This window comes from Acanthisitta chloris, unplaced genomic scaffold (assembly GCF_000695815.1).
Source record: "Acanthisitta chloris isolate BGI_N310 unplaced genomic scaffold, ASM69581v1 scaffold32923, whole genome shotgun sequence".
NCBI lineage: Eukaryota > Metazoa > Chordata > Aves > Passeriformes > Acanthisittidae > Acanthisitta > Acanthisitta chloris.
In genome coordinates this window covers 117,756-132,329 of record NW_008664994.1, presented here as the reverse complement: position 1 = coordinate 132,329, position 14,574 = coordinate 117,756, and the positions used below count along the sequence as shown (strand labels likewise).

Sequence of the window (14,574 nt, the reverse complement as noted above, 5' to 3'; positions counted from 1 at the left end):
ACAGTTGATGTGGAAGTGTACGGTATTTATAAAAAGCAAATGTAACAAGTAAACATTGATGATAAACAGTTTTGCAGCTTGGAGGTCACCTTGATCCCCAGAGCTTTGCTTATCAGGCACTTGTGGCTATTTATTCCCCCTTGTCTGCTTGTCTCCCTGGAAAGGCTGCTGTTTGGATCCCAGGGGTGGGGAGACAAGAGCTTTTTCATGCCTGAGTGTTGAGTGGTGTGGGCTGGTGAAAACTTGCTCAGTTTGCTTGCTATGGAAGCAGAAACAAGGCTTTTGGTGCACAAGGCCTTTTCTCCTGGTGGAAGTAACTGCTGTTTGGCATAGGCTCCTCAGCAGTGAGGAGGAGTAAAACTGGAACACATGAAGATTCTGGGTTGGATAATAACATCTTGGCTTTACCAAGTCTTGATTTTGGGGAAGACTCAGTATGCGCCTTCCACGCTGAAGCTCTGCAGTGTCTGTGTTGGGGAGGGATGCAGTGGTCCTGGTCTAATGGGATGCTTTCTGTTGTTTTTTCTTGATCTCTGATTTCTAAAGCAGCAGGGAGAGGACTGACCTAGAACGAGAAAAAAATGGGAGTCCTTCCTGGCTGGTGCTGTTGTTGGGCAGCAGTGGTGGGTGCCAAAGCTTGAAGGCTCTGGGGTTCAGGCTTTGAGGTGTGTTTTAGGAAGAACTTCATGCCTTGAAAGAAAGAATGAATCCCTAAGTAAGTCCATGGAAAATGGCAAAACGAGTCAGTGAGCTGTTTCATTAATCTGCTCTAATTTGACAACTGACAACAGGCTCTCTAGGAAGAAGCAGTAAATGTCAACTCAAGTGATTTTCAGTAAGGCATTTGCTAGTGCCTTGTGCAGTGTCCATGTAGGCAGATGAGGGCAGTCCTGGCTCTCAGAGCCTGGGTTTGCAGCCACGTGGATCTGCTGGAAGTGTGGGACTGTATTTAAATCCTGTGGTCACTTGCTGTGTCTGCCATGGTGAGATTTCAGCTTTGAACAGCTGCCCAGGCACAAAGCAGGAGGAAGTCCTGTTTCACACTGAACAGCAGCATGTGGGAACAAACCCCTTGGAACTGTACAGAGCCATGTTCAGGCTGGAATTTTGGGCACTAGTGACTCGAGTGGGACCCAATATGGCTCCTGTGTTTCTAGGCAGTGTAGAAGTCAAGGTTGATGCTACAAGCACACAGACAAGCAGGAGTGGAGTTCTAAAATCATAGGAAGTTATTAAAGATTGTCTGCAATAAGATCTAGTTTTGTAAATGTGATTGAAAGGGCTGATACTGGGCAGAGAGAAGCAACTTTGAAATTCCAAGTGGGTATTAACTGACCCTGCGTGGTTTTACAGAAAGTTATTCAAGAGCTAAAGCAGATCCTGATGTTAAAAGAGATCTTAACATAATGTACTAGTGCTGTAGTGTTGTGAAAATGGCAAACATTTTACTGGAATCCCACAATCAGGAATATTTTATGTAAGGAATGTAAGGCATTCAGTCCTCCCACTGAAGCCTCTGTTGGAGTATTGTATATGATCTTGAGGCAAGTAACCAAAGTGATCAGAGATCTAGAAAAGAGGATGTAGAGAGAACAGTGTGAATGGATTGATAGTGCTTAGCCTGGAGGGGAACATGAAGGCTGAAGGGAGATTTGAGGTACTTGAATGTCCACAAAGCTGAAGGCAAAGAAGTAGTTAACTGCTCTCCCTGGCTGCTGTCTACCAAGACAGAAGTAATGTTTCTAAATTTCTGGTCGAAAGATTGGGTTTAGTCTTTCCAAAGAACTTCTAAGAAGGATAATCAAGCATTAGAATATGCTGCTTAGGGAGATTACACAGTCACCACTGCAATAAACTTTGGAGATTAGATTAGACATATGTGGGGGGATGCTAAGGTGCAGCTGAGGCCCCTCATGAACAGGAATAGAATGGCCTCTCTGGGCTCGTGTGTCACTCACACGTCAAACTGCTGAATGTGGAGGTGCATGGCTGGTAAGGCAATGTTACAGGTCATGGCAGGGGTTAAATAGTGTCTTGTGGCATCCAGTGTGAGTGAGTCCAAGCAGGACCCTCAGTCAGCGTTAGAGACTGACAGCACTCAGCTGGGCAGCTCAGGGTCTGGCACCTACAGCTCTCTCTACTGGGGATGTACCTTTGGGGTGGTTTAACTTAGCTGGGTCAGTCACGAGGAGTTTGTGTGTGTTCCTAGATCATGGACCAGGCTGCCATGGTCGGAGCCCCTGTGATTGGGCTGAATGACTCCGGAGGAGCTCGGATCCAGGAGGGAGTGGAGTCCTTGGCTGGCTACGCTGACATCTTCCTGGTGAGTGGGCTGCAGGGTGGCCAGAGGTGTGCGGGGTGTTTGTGAGGAAATATTCAGGGTATTGCTGGCCAGTTTCAGGCAGTGTTTGCTGGTGGATACAGCAGCTTGTCTGAGGCTGGTGAGACCGTGACTGTTCTCTTGGATCTTTTCTTGGTGTTGGGCAAATACCTGAACTGCTAGATCTGTTTCCCCATGTGTTAAACAAGGGCCATGATGAGCCCTGTAAAGCTCTGTGATCCAATGAAAGGCTGTGTAGGAGCTGTATCAGAGGAGTGAAAGATCAAGCAATTTACTTAATTGGAAGAAAGCCCCAAACAACTATTTAACTCTTGGATTTCCTCCTGTGTTGGAATCTGGTTTCTGCAAGCATGTATGTGTGTGGGACCGGTGAGCATGCTGTAGGGCAGGGTTTGGTTAGGTGGCCAGTGGTCATGAGCTGCCACCAGCTGTCCCCAGGTTTCCTCTGCAGTGCAGGCATGGTAAAAATTCCACACAGCAGGTTTGTTTTCCATAGGTCTGGTAAAAGGTGAAAGATTTCCACTGCAGAAAGAGGCACTGAAAGTAAACAAAACACTATACACTTGAAGAAAACTTGAGCAGCAGAGGTCAGAAGCAGCAAGTGTCTGTTCTGTCAGGATGGTAGGGTACGTCAGTGCAGGGGGAAAAAAGGATGCAAGTCAGAGAGCAGTGTGCAGTGCAGCTTTACTGGCTGGGCATGTCCAGTGCTGATGGGATTTTATGTTTCTACATGATTTTTCTTAGCTAATGCAAGAATTTTTGCTCTAGACACCCTGCTGCTCGTTTTTTCAGTCAGATGCCATTGTTTTATGTGCCCACTAAAACACACTGTGTGTGCACAGAGCATCAGCATGGGCATGCCCTTGGTAGGAGTGGGAGCCCCAGCTGAGCAGGGACCAGTGCCAGTGGCCTGGGACACAAAGCCACCTGTGCTGGTGGGCAGCAGTGACTCACCTTGGTGTCAGACCCAGGCAGGTGCAAGAATTGGATTGTAAAAGAATTTCTGCCCCAGTTGGGTAATAAAACTTGGTTTTACCCCTGAGCATGGTGCACCTGCATGTTCACATTCCAGGGACATCCACTTCTCCCCACTGCAGGCTCAGGGCAGTTTGTACCTCTGCAGCATCTGTTGAGGTTGCTCATTCTGCCTTCCCTTGCAGTCACTGCATGGTGTAGGAAATGAGGTGTATGGGGACAGAAGGGAGCAAAGCAGAAACAAAATCGTTTTTGTTTTATTTGCGCCAAGACACTCTCTAGGTGTTTATGAATAAAACAAGCTGTGTCCTCTCCTGTTTGTGATTGTGGATTCTTGCAGAATCAGGCACAGACTTAAAGATGCACACTGTTGGCAAAACTAGGTATCTTTTTCTTTGTTTTTCTATTGCAGAGAAATGTCCAGTGTTCTGGAGTGATTCCCCAGATCTCCCTCATCATGGGCCCTTGTGCTGGGGGAGCTGTGTATTCACCTGCCTTAACTGATTTCACTTTCATGGTGAAGGTAAGGGTGGAGCATGACTTGCTGCTCTAACCGTGGTCAGACAAACCAACCCCACAGGAAGGACTGGTTTCTGACATGGTCTCCTGCTTTGGATTAAGCTTACCTTGCATGAAGTCAGGAAAGCTTTCCCAAGTAACTTGTAGATAATTACATTTTCAGTGGGTGTTGAATACAGTGCAGTATTTTAGAGAAATTTGTCCCTCTGTTGTACTCTGTTCTTATTTTGGGGAAAGTCTCTAGAAACCGTGGCTGTTCCTTAGGTGCTTTTGCAGCTTGGGTCTGGCATTCACTGTGTGGTTTTGCTCTTTTCCCTCCCCCAGGATACCTCCTACCTGTTCATCACTGGCCCTGATGTGGTGAAGTCTGTTACCAATGAAGATGTCACCCAGGAGCAGCTCGGGGGTGCCAAGACTCACACTGCTGTGTCTGGTGAGAGTGCGAGGTTTACTTCGCTCACTGGAGTTCTGCAGGGTCAGCAGGAGGGTTGGGCTGGCTGAGTGCTGAATGCCTAATGCAGATGGGCCCAGATTCATAAAGCTCTGCTTAAGCACAGGATTTCACTCTGCATCCAGCTCTCTTGCTGGTCCATTTTAGTAATGGAATGCAAACTAGGGGAAAGTGGGAGTGTGGGGGAGTTCTGGGGTTTGGAAGAGAAAGCAGCACATCCAGAAAAGATCCTAGAAGTGGGAAGGCTGTTGGAGGGCAGGGCTTAGCTCAGCCTGTCTGGGGCAGGGTTTTTGTTTGTTGTCCAGAAATTTGCATGGGTCGAAGGATTCTCAGCAATGTCTTGTTTGCTCACTAACATGATTGATTGAACTGCTTCACTACAAACCAAGTGGCAGGGTGAGATGAAGTACCTTTTTTTCTCACTGGGAAAACCGAGTCATGAATCTTCCCGAGGCTCAAATGACTGTGGGATCTCAAATTCTCTGTGAATTGAACTGATGGTGTACCAAACCCACACACACAGGCGCTGCCTAGATCCAGCCTTTGTGAAAGAAGTCCAGTGCCTGAGTGCAGCACAGTAACCTGGACCCAGTTCCAGCAGGGTGGGATCCAGCTAGGCCTGCAGCAGCTGATAAACCAGTTCATGTTATTGTAGATGTGAGACCAGCAGTCCAGACCTGCCATGGAGGAAGTCTGATACAGCCACACATTTTCTAGGTATATTTAGCTGACAGATTTGGTGGCTGAAAACTCCTTGTTTTAAAACTTCTTGCCCTTGCCACCTTGTGCCTTTACTGGTGTATGTTTGAAAAAGAAACCTTGCTCAGGAATTCCCATCCCTGTTTGCTTGCAGGAGTTGCTCACAGAGCCTTTGAGAACGACATCGATGCTCTGTTGAACCTCCGAGAGTTCTTCAATTATTTACCCCTGAGCAACCGCGACCCGGCGCCCGTGCGTGAGTGCCACGATCCCAGGTACGGGCACAGTGCCTGGGGTGTGCTCTCTGGGCTCTGCACCCTGGGGGCACTGAGCAGTGTTCTGCTCCTGGGGTCGTGGTGGGTCAGGCTGCACTGCAGTGTGGGATACATGGAGTGTCTCAGCACACGTGTGCCCATCCTGGTCGCTGCCAGGGCTGGTTGTTGCTCCTGCAAGCAATATATTACCCAGGCTGTGTGCACAGCCTGGGGAGAGCTGCTCTCATCCCTTGCAGCAAGTGAGGCAGAAAACAGCACCGTGAACAGAAGTGGCAGAACTTGCCCTGGTGGGTAAGTTCTGCTTGTTAGGTATGGGGAAGCAACAAGGAGAAAGCTTTGTGTGTCAGGTACTTGTCCCAGGCTCATTGTGTAGCTGGCAACATAACACAGGAAGGACTTGAACCATTTCAAGAGGGGAAGACCAGCCACTGTCTGGGCTTTTATCAGAGCATTTTTCCAAGAGCTGGAGGGACAGCCCAAGAGCAGCACAGGATGCAGTGTAGACAGCCTTGCTGGTCCTGTTTTAGCATGGAGTAAAGGCATTTTGACCCCAGATCCGGTTGCATCCCAGTTGGGCCCTTTCCGCAGGGAGCCCTGGGAGGCTGTCGCCCTCTCCCATGTGGGAGCTGCGCCTGAATCCCAAATTCCTTGTGGTTCCTCAGGTGTGTGTCATCTCTTGTGATCCTTACATGCATGAAGGTTTATTTCCATGCTCCACTGAGCTTTTCAGTGTCTGTGCAACAGTCAGTTTGGGGAGGTGGTTTTGGGTCAGTTTTACAAATCCCTGCTCTGGTACCTGAGCATTGTTCACTTCTGGGTGAATAACTTTGCCAGTTGCTTTTAGAGCATGGTCAGGCAGGTCAGTTACTTACTGGTCCTAAAGTTTTCTGAGGTGTTGATCTTTAGGAATTCATTAAACTGGAAGACTGTTCTAGTTTGATAGTGACAAACCAAAGCAAAGCTCTTGGATGATTTGGTAAGGCTTGGGGGATTATCTCTGAGGTTATCATGGTCTTTCTAAGCTTTCAGCAAGTGGTACTGGGATAATTACTCTTCTGTAGACTTGGACTTGCTATTTGAATTTCATTATAGGAACAGCAGTCCATTTTTAAAATCAATGTACTTTATAACAGGTAGTTTGTTTCCTTGTGAGCAGTTGTCAGTTATGTTGTAGCTGCTAATGTACAAGAGATTAGTTCATTATTCCTAAAGGGAGCCAGTCTTTTCCGTGGCATGGGATACACTGTTAGAGGATCACAGTCTAATAAATGCAACTTGTGCCAGGAATTTCAGTTTGGGAGCCTTTGTGCATGTGAAGGCAGGTCTGTGTGTTAAATACACCTGTTTGTATAGCAGCATCTCCATTTGTGGTGCTAATGCATAGATTGGTGTTATTTCCTCTGGACATACTGACCTCTTAATAGACTCCTTGTCCTTGGAATTGATGTGTTTGACCCTTATGGCTGCTCCAGTCCCTGCCCATTGCTATAGAGTAATTGCTTTCTTACTGCATCTTTGGCACACCTCAAAAAGTTCTTTTTGGTGCTGACAAATGGCAGTTGTGGCTGCTGGGACTTGTGTTGGTGGAGCTTTTGTTGCCAGTGGCTTGGGTTCTTAGGGCACCTAGCTGTGTGGTGGGGAACATGCCCCTGCCTTGGAGCGTGTCTGGGTCATTGCATTTGGGGTGTTGCACAATGTGATTTTTACCTGTGTGTGTGTCTGCAAATTTCTGGAGGAGGTTATTTGTCAGCTCTGGGTACCCAAGTGCAGTTTTACTTCTCTGCTGAAAGAAAAGCAGTGTCCATGGGCTGAGGGTGTCTGCAGCTGTTGCAGGCTCTGAAGGTGGGCAGCAGCTCCTTGCTGACCAGTGGGGTCTGTAGGACTCACAGTTCTCAGCCCCTGGAGCCCAGTCACTCCAGCAGCAAGCTCGTGTCTCTGGCTGTGAGGGCTTGAAGGATGTTTTCAGACATGTGGTATCCTGGATAATGCCTTCATTTTGGGGATTTTTTTTTATTGTAATGTGTTATAATTTCCCTCAGCATTCCCCAGCACCATGAATTTATGGGAACAATAATTTCATTTTTCCACTTTGCCTGTCCTTTGGGGATACCACAGGCAGAACTTGGAGCACATCAGTGTCTAGTTCAGGGACAAGAAAGTTTAAAATCTTCTGTAGTTTGAGGTTCAGTATGTTAAAATCTGTTTAATTTTATGAGGTTAAGGTTTCAGTATATGGTTCCATGGAAGTATTTGCATGAAATGCTTGTAATCATGTGGAAAAAGCACTTGAAGTGTTGCTGTCAGCTTTATTCTATTAATAGCTGTATCTTGCCCTCCCAGCAAGGGCTGTGCCTCTCTTCCTGTGTGTGTGAGGGAGCAGGGACTGTGTTACTAGGGTTTGTCTGGCTTTGACAAACTGCAAATCATCACAGAATCATGGAATTTTAGGGGTTGGAATGGAGCTTAGAGATCATCCAGCCCCAACCCAATCCCTCCCACCAGAGCAGGTTGCCCAAGGCTCATCCAACCTGGCTGTGAACACTGCCAGGGTTGGGGCAGCCACAGCCTCCCTGGGCAACCTGGGCCAGTGTCTCACCACCCTCACAGAAAAAACTTGTTTTCTAAGATCTAACTTAAACTTCCCCTCCTTCAATTTGAACCCGTTACCCCTTGTCCTTCAGTGTTAAACTGGGTGTCTAGAGCCTTGTGTCATCTAGTTCCAAATGCACCAAACCATGGCACTGTTAGAACAGCAATCCAGCAGCAACTCCACAGAAACACTATTTATAACAAGTACAGATCAGTGTTTTTATGGAACAGCACAAATACACTCCTTGCTGGCTCGAGAGGAGAGAACCAGCTCCTGCCCCTGTATCTGGGGAGGTTCCCATGCAGTCTCCGAGAGGTGGAATTGTTTTCCTGAGGTCTTGGGTTTGGTGCTCATCTGCTCTGTCAGTAATGGTGCTCACACTTGCCTGTTCTCCACAGTGATCGTTTGGTTCCTGAGCTGGACACAGTCGTTCCGAGCGAATCCACTAAGGCCTATGACATGCTGGACATCATCCACTCGGTGAGTCTGCCTGTGATTGATGTCTGTGTGATACATCCTGGGTCAGAATCCCTGGCAGAACCCAGCACAGTGGCACTGGAGACAGAGACTATTGGTTATTTATTTCAGTCTTCACAAGTGACTGTGTTCACCTGTGTAACAGCTGTGAGAGAAGGAACAACAAACTGCAGGGAAAAAAGATTTTAGCAGGTGACAAGAATCCAGGATTTGTTTTCAGGATACAGCTTATGCTGCATGCACAGCTGTACAGGTGAAGGATGCTGTAATTCAGTTTTCTCTTGGGGGTAGAAAACCCTTTCCCCCTTGAGTTCTGGTGCTTGTCCTCTCCCTGCACTGTTATTTTTGTCTTGAGTTCTGGCACTTTGATAAGAGAGTAATAACCCCCGAGAGCAGATTTACCCTTCCCTCTTTGAGCTAACAGACAGTTACACACACAGTACCAGGATAGATATGAGTTTCAACTCCCAAGTTGGGAGCCTGGGGACTGCAGAGCTCCTGGCAGGGGCAGGACAGGAAACTTCTCACCACTTCTTGGAAAAACAGTTCTTAAAAAAGCCAGTGTACAAATAATAGGTTTTATTAAAGCAGCACAGACGGTTCTGGCAATTCTCTTGCCTAACTTTGAGTACTTCACTTTTCCAGGCTTAACAACCTGAACCATTACAAATCTTGGGCAGAGAACAGGGTTGTAAGAGCAGTTTTATCCCCTGGGATGGTTAGAGCCCCTGAGGGTTCCTGACTTCTGGATGTTAACCTGTCCAGTGCTGCTTCTGCCACTTGGCTGTGGAGCAGCAGCTGACCAGAGATCTGAGGTGGCTGCTGGAGCCAGGAGGGACTGTTCCACAGGCAGCACATCCAAGTGGGAGCAGTTCAGCTGGGTTTGTAGCCCTTTACAAACGTGTTGCCCTTTGCCTGTCTCTCCCAACATCTCATTCAGCTAACACAGTCAGTTTGCAGCTGGCTGCATTCAGGCTCCTTTCAGTGGAGAGAGCAAGCTCAGGCTGTTTTTAATCTCTGGATTCTTCCAGTCTGAACTGCAGCACTATGTGTACTGAGAGGTGGTGTTTAAAAACAGTTCTTAATTAGGGAAAAACCCCAAACCCTCCCATGGGTTTTGAGAAGTGTTAAGGAAAGAAATAAAACTAATTTTATTATGTCTTTCACAACTTTTCTATGCAATGACTTGAGTGGCAAACTGCAGCCTGATGGGCACAGTGTCATTAACAGCTGAGTCCAAGGGATCCTGGTGGAAGCCTTGGCAGTGTGTAGGTGTCGCTGCTGCTCTGTGGGTGATGATGGTATCTCACCGTGGAGTTTGGCAGTGCTGAGTGCTCCAGTGGGTGTCCCTTTGCAGTGCACCTCAGCCCGGGAGCTGTGGTGCTCCCACAGGTGTGTGGCTCCAGGGGGATGTTGGCTGAGGTGTGTGTTCTGCTGGTGTGGCTAACAGCATCTCCCCGTGGCACAGCCTGGCAGTGGCCTGGGGAGAGGGAGGCACCAGGGCTCCACTGGGCTCTGTCACAGGGCTTGAGCTGGCACAGAAACAGAGGGGACAGTACCGTGTCACGGGGAGTTTCTGAGCTCCAGGAAGTGCTGCTTATCACTGAAAATCGTTCTGTGTCTGCCTCTAATTAAGATGTGAGAAAAATGTTCTTAACATCTGAGGGGAAGATCTAATTTTTATAACCTAGGGAGAAAGGCTCAGGAGTTCTCTGATGGCATGCTGAACTGACAGTTTTGAGAAGAAGTGCAGCACGGGTTAATTCCTGGAATGAAAGCTGCAAAGACTAAAAGGTTTCCCCTCCCTCTCTCCTTCTGTTAAAATTCTGCATGTTCTGAACTGTTCTACAAGTTGCAGTAGGGAGGTGACTGAGTTTGTGTTTGCCTGTATGTTTGTATCTGTCTGTCCTCACGAGGGCTCTGCCTGACTCCTCTCCCAGGTCGTGGATGAACGGGAGTTCTTTGAGATCATGCCCTCCTACGCCAGGAACATCGTGGTGGGATTCGCCAGGATGAGCGGACGCACTGTCGGCATAGTGGGCAACCAGCCCAAAGTGGCATCAGGTCAGCAGTGCCTGTTTCTTTGTGAGGCTGTCTGAGGTTACACTTGCTTGTCTGTGTGCTCCTCCGCTCCTCACTGTGCTTTACCTGTGAGCTGGAAAACTAACAGGAACCCAGGTCACTTCTGTAGTGGATCAACAAGGTGATCCTGCTCCCAGGTAATTAAAGGAGTGCTGCATCCAGCACAGGAGGAGCACTGGGAGCACACAGTGGGGATAGTAGACCACCACTCCCATGGCAGCAGCCTAGAGGTCACTGGATTAATCAGAATATGGAAACAGCATATTTACTTCCATGGCATTAAAAATCCCTGAAACTCTTCTGCAGAGGGAGGTAAGTTTGTGGCAGTGCCAGCAGAGTGTGGGGCTTTGGCCTCAGGTATTCTGGGCAGGAAGGCACCAGGTGCAGCTGGAGCCAAGATCACCTCAGGAATTGTCAGGGGTGTTGTGGCATTCTCTCCTTAACCCAGTAATTCCTGAAGTGACCTGCTCCAGTCAGAACTTTGTCCTCTGCTCCTTGTTTTTAATTCTTGTGTCTGTCTGGGACAATCAGGTGACACAGTATGGGGCTTGATCCCTTTGGAATCTACCAGGTATGACCATCAAGACACCAGACAGAAGGTTTTAATATTACTTTAATCTTCATTTGGTATTCTCAATTTTAACAACTATTTTTAATGTGTCACAGACTCTCTTACCCAAAATGTGTTTTGGTGTAATACAATTGTGCATGATGTAACTCTAAATGGCTCTGAAACAGAACAGAAATATTCTGCTGTATGTCTAACAATGCTGACCTGTCTGTCTCAAAATACTGCTGGACTGTTTAGCATTTGGGGTTTTTTATGGAGAACTCTGCAGCCTTTCAGTGTGACTGATACGGAAATACCAATGAAGAGAAAACTACAGAAAAATATTTTAAGTTACAAGAATATAATGAAACTGCTCTGTTTTGGCAAAGAAAGTCTTTATCACGGGTCAGAAAAAGGAAATGAGCCTTTGAACGGAGCCTGTTCTGTAATTTTAGTTCTAAATCAGGAAAACTTCATAGCAGATTTATCTACAGATAAACCTTTTGGTTGTTTTGAGAAGACAATCCAAGGAAAATGGAAGTGTGATTTTGAGCTGCCCTGAATTACTGCAGATCACTGGAGTTGTTAACACCTCTCTCTGTTCCTCCTCCAGGGTGCTTAGACATCAACTCCTCTGTGAAAGGAGCTCGTTTTGTTCGGTTCTGTGACGCCTTCAACATCCCCCTGATCACCTTTGTGGACGTCCCAGGGTTTCTGCCAGGTATGCCATGCCATCAGTCAGCTCCTTGCAGGGTGGTGCTGGGAAAAACCATCTCGTACAGATGGAGACCTTGACTGTAGTAAACTTCAATCAGCCAGGTTTAAAATGCCACTGTTTGGGGCAGAAATGCTGGGCTCTAAGGACAGTGATTCTAGGTACCAACACGCCATCACAAAAGGACAGTGAGGTACCAGGAAAGAGAGGGCTGCATTAGCCTGCCTAGGGCACAGGCTCTGGGCAGGAGTGTTGGAGTGACCTGCTGGAGAACAGGTGCTGAGGGGAGTACCAGTGTTCCACAACTGAATCTCGTGTTAGTGCTGTGGTACAAACCATGGTTTACCCTGAGGCCTCCTCCTCTCAAAGCACTGAACTGTCAGTAGTCAGCATTCCAGTTCCTGCCTCAGTGGAGTGGAGTTGGCACATTTTAACCACGAGGCAATACCAAAGGTGTTGCAGAACCTCCCTCTCCCCACTTGCCTCCTCTGACAGGACCTGCAGCAGCTTGGGTCACCTCAGAGGCCACCACAGGACTCCAGATTTGGGCAGCTGCTCAGAATCCAAGAGCAAAGCTATTTCCATACAGCTAATTAAACTAGTAACTTAATACTGCAGAATAGAATGATGGTTTGAAGACAGATAAATGCAAGAAAAATGGAGAAAGCTAAAGAGAGAAGACCTGGGGCTTGACTGTGACCCTAAACTGGTGACCTTACAGACCAACAGTGGCTGCTTCTGGTCACGGATCATTCATAGAGGTGCTCAGTACCCTAGAGACACTGCCTAGGGACCCTCAGGATGTTCATGTGGCTGTGGTGGGGGTTAGGTTTGGTGATGGTTTTGTGAATTCCTTGGAGTGAAAGAACTGTCCCTTGCAGGCACAGCTCAGGAGTACGGCGGGATCATACGTCACGGTGCCAAACTGCTGTTTGCCTTTGCAGAAGCAACTGTGCCTAAAATCACTGTCATCACCAGGAAGGTAAGAGGGCACAATCCCATGGACTTCTTTCAGAGGTCCTGTTTCCTCCAGTGGCAGTTTTAGTTCTGTGAAGCTTTGTCTGTCTGTCTCATTTGTGCTTTTGATTGTTGTCACATTTCCATTTGTCCATCTGGGAACACTACTTTGCATGGGGGTGCAAGAGGCCATTTCTTCTATTCCATTACCTCAGCTCCTTCCTTCCTCTTGTCCCTGCATCCCTCTGATACTTCCTGGTTCTGCTCTCTGCTCCCTCCCTGGAATGCCTTCTCTCCAGTTCTTGTGCTCTGTCTCCCAGGCTGCCTTGCTAGGACATGATGTCTGTTTGCACACAGCAAAGCTGCATTCCCTCTAGCCTTTTTTCTCCCCCTCCAGTCCTGGCACTGACTGCACCCACCTTCTGCTGCGGCTGCAGGTCTAGTACTCGTGTGGTTTCTCTTCTTCCACAGACTTCTCCCACTCTCTACCTCATTCTCTTTCTCCGTGAGTTGCCTGACCCCACGCTGCAGCAGCTCTGGGGCTGTCCTCCACAGGCTTAGCCTGCCCTTGCTGCTCTGCCCCTCCTGCTCTTTTTCCCAAGAGGCTTCTGGCTTATCATGGCAAAAAGGGAAAAGAACTGTCCTCCTTCCCTTCCTTTGCCTGCTGATTGCTCTGTGTGTTTCCTTCCTGTGCTTGCCAGTCCTGCAGCCTTGCTGCAGTGTTCAGTACTGCCCTGACAGGGACTGCACTCAGTTTGCTCTGCAGTCCTGCACTATCCATTTATCACTGCTGTCTGGAGCACTGGTGCTGCACTCCCTGGCCAGGGAGTTCCAGAAGCACATGCTGACTGCCTGGCCTGTGTGCCTGTGCAGGGTGAGGCTTGAGGCACTGCCTGCCCTGGGGGTGGGCTGGGTGACCAGCAGCCTCCTCCTGCTCTCTGGGCTTCTGTTGAACAAGGGCCGTGTCCTGGGCGATCGGTGCAGCCAAACGGAGACGCTCACCCTCTCCTTCAGGCAAAACTCAGCCCCTTAGGCCTAGCAGGAGCTGCAGGAGGAATGCAGGCTCTGGCTGCTGCGAGGTCTCTCCTGGGGTGAATAATTCCTTGGTTTCTGTTCCAGGCGTACGGAGGTGCCTACGACGTGATGAGCTCCAAGCACTTACGAGGAGATGTGAATTACGCCTGGCCCACGGCCGAGGTGGCTGTGATGGGAGCCAAGGTAAGCCCAGGCCCCCTGGGGCAGCAGCACGGGGCAGGCCTGGGGGCTGGAGATGGAAAGGGGCATGGCCCACAGCTCCCCTGGCTCCAGCTCAGGGACTGACTCGAGGCCTCGTGTTCCCAGGGTGCTGTCCAGATCATTTTCAGAGGCAAAGAGGCAAACGCAGAGGCAGAGTATGTGGAGAAGTTTGCCAACCCCTTCCCTGCTGCCATGAGAGGTAAGGTGATCTCTGCACAGAGAGACAGTTGGAGCTAGTTAGCAAAATGTTTACTAACAGACAGGTTATTGGGGCAGAACATTTGTCTCTCAGAAAGGTGCTGCTTAACCACAGCTTGTGCATGAGAAGGACAAACAGTTTTCACTTGCAGCTTTGCAGCAGTAACTGTGCTCTAGAAGGCAATTTAAGTTAAAAAACTATTGGCACAGGAATATTTCCCTTCCAGGCTATTTTAAATCAAGTTAATTTGTAACTTATAAACTCATTTATTCCAAATCCCATTCTGATTTTGCTAATTTGCGTTCCAGCCTGGGTACAGAAGGCTGAGGCAAACACTTCATGCTGGTCAGGTTGGGTGTTCTGGTTTCTCACAGGGTTCGTGGATGATATCATCCAACCATCGAGCACCCGCGCGCGCGTCTGCCACGACCTGGACGTGCTGGCCAGCAAATCCCAGGCCAGTCCCTGGAAAAAACACGCCAACATCCCGCTGTGAGGGTGAGGAGGG

The 14,574-nt window shown here is 48.5% G+C and overlaps 1 protein-coding gene across 1 annotated transcript in view; it reads left to right on the top strand.

Moving 5' to 3' along the window:
- Positions 1–14,574, top strand: part of PCCB (propionyl CoA carboxylase, beta polypeptide) — a 17,988-nt gene extending 3,414 nt beyond the window's left edge. Inside the window, exons 4-14 of the mRNA XM_009071563.1 lie at positions 2,210–2,323; positions 3,729–3,839; positions 4,160–4,268; positions 5,140–5,260; positions 8,249–8,330; positions 10,268–10,391; positions 11,573–11,680; positions 12,556–12,656; positions 13,751–13,849; positions 13,973–14,066; positions 14,441–14,574. Of these exons, the coding sequence (XP_009069811.1) occupies positions 2,210–2,323; positions 3,729–3,839; positions 4,160–4,268; positions 5,140–5,260; positions 8,249–8,330; positions 10,268–10,391; positions 11,573–11,680; positions 12,556–12,656; positions 13,751–13,849; positions 13,973–14,066; positions 14,441–14,562 (1,185 nt within the window). The 3' untranslated portion in view covers positions 14,563–14,574. The remainder of the gene's footprint in view (positions 1–2,209; positions 2,324–3,728; positions 3,840–4,159; positions 4,269–5,139; positions 5,261–8,248; positions 8,331–10,267; positions 10,392–11,572; positions 11,681–12,555; positions 12,657–13,750; positions 13,850–13,972; positions 14,067–14,440) is intronic.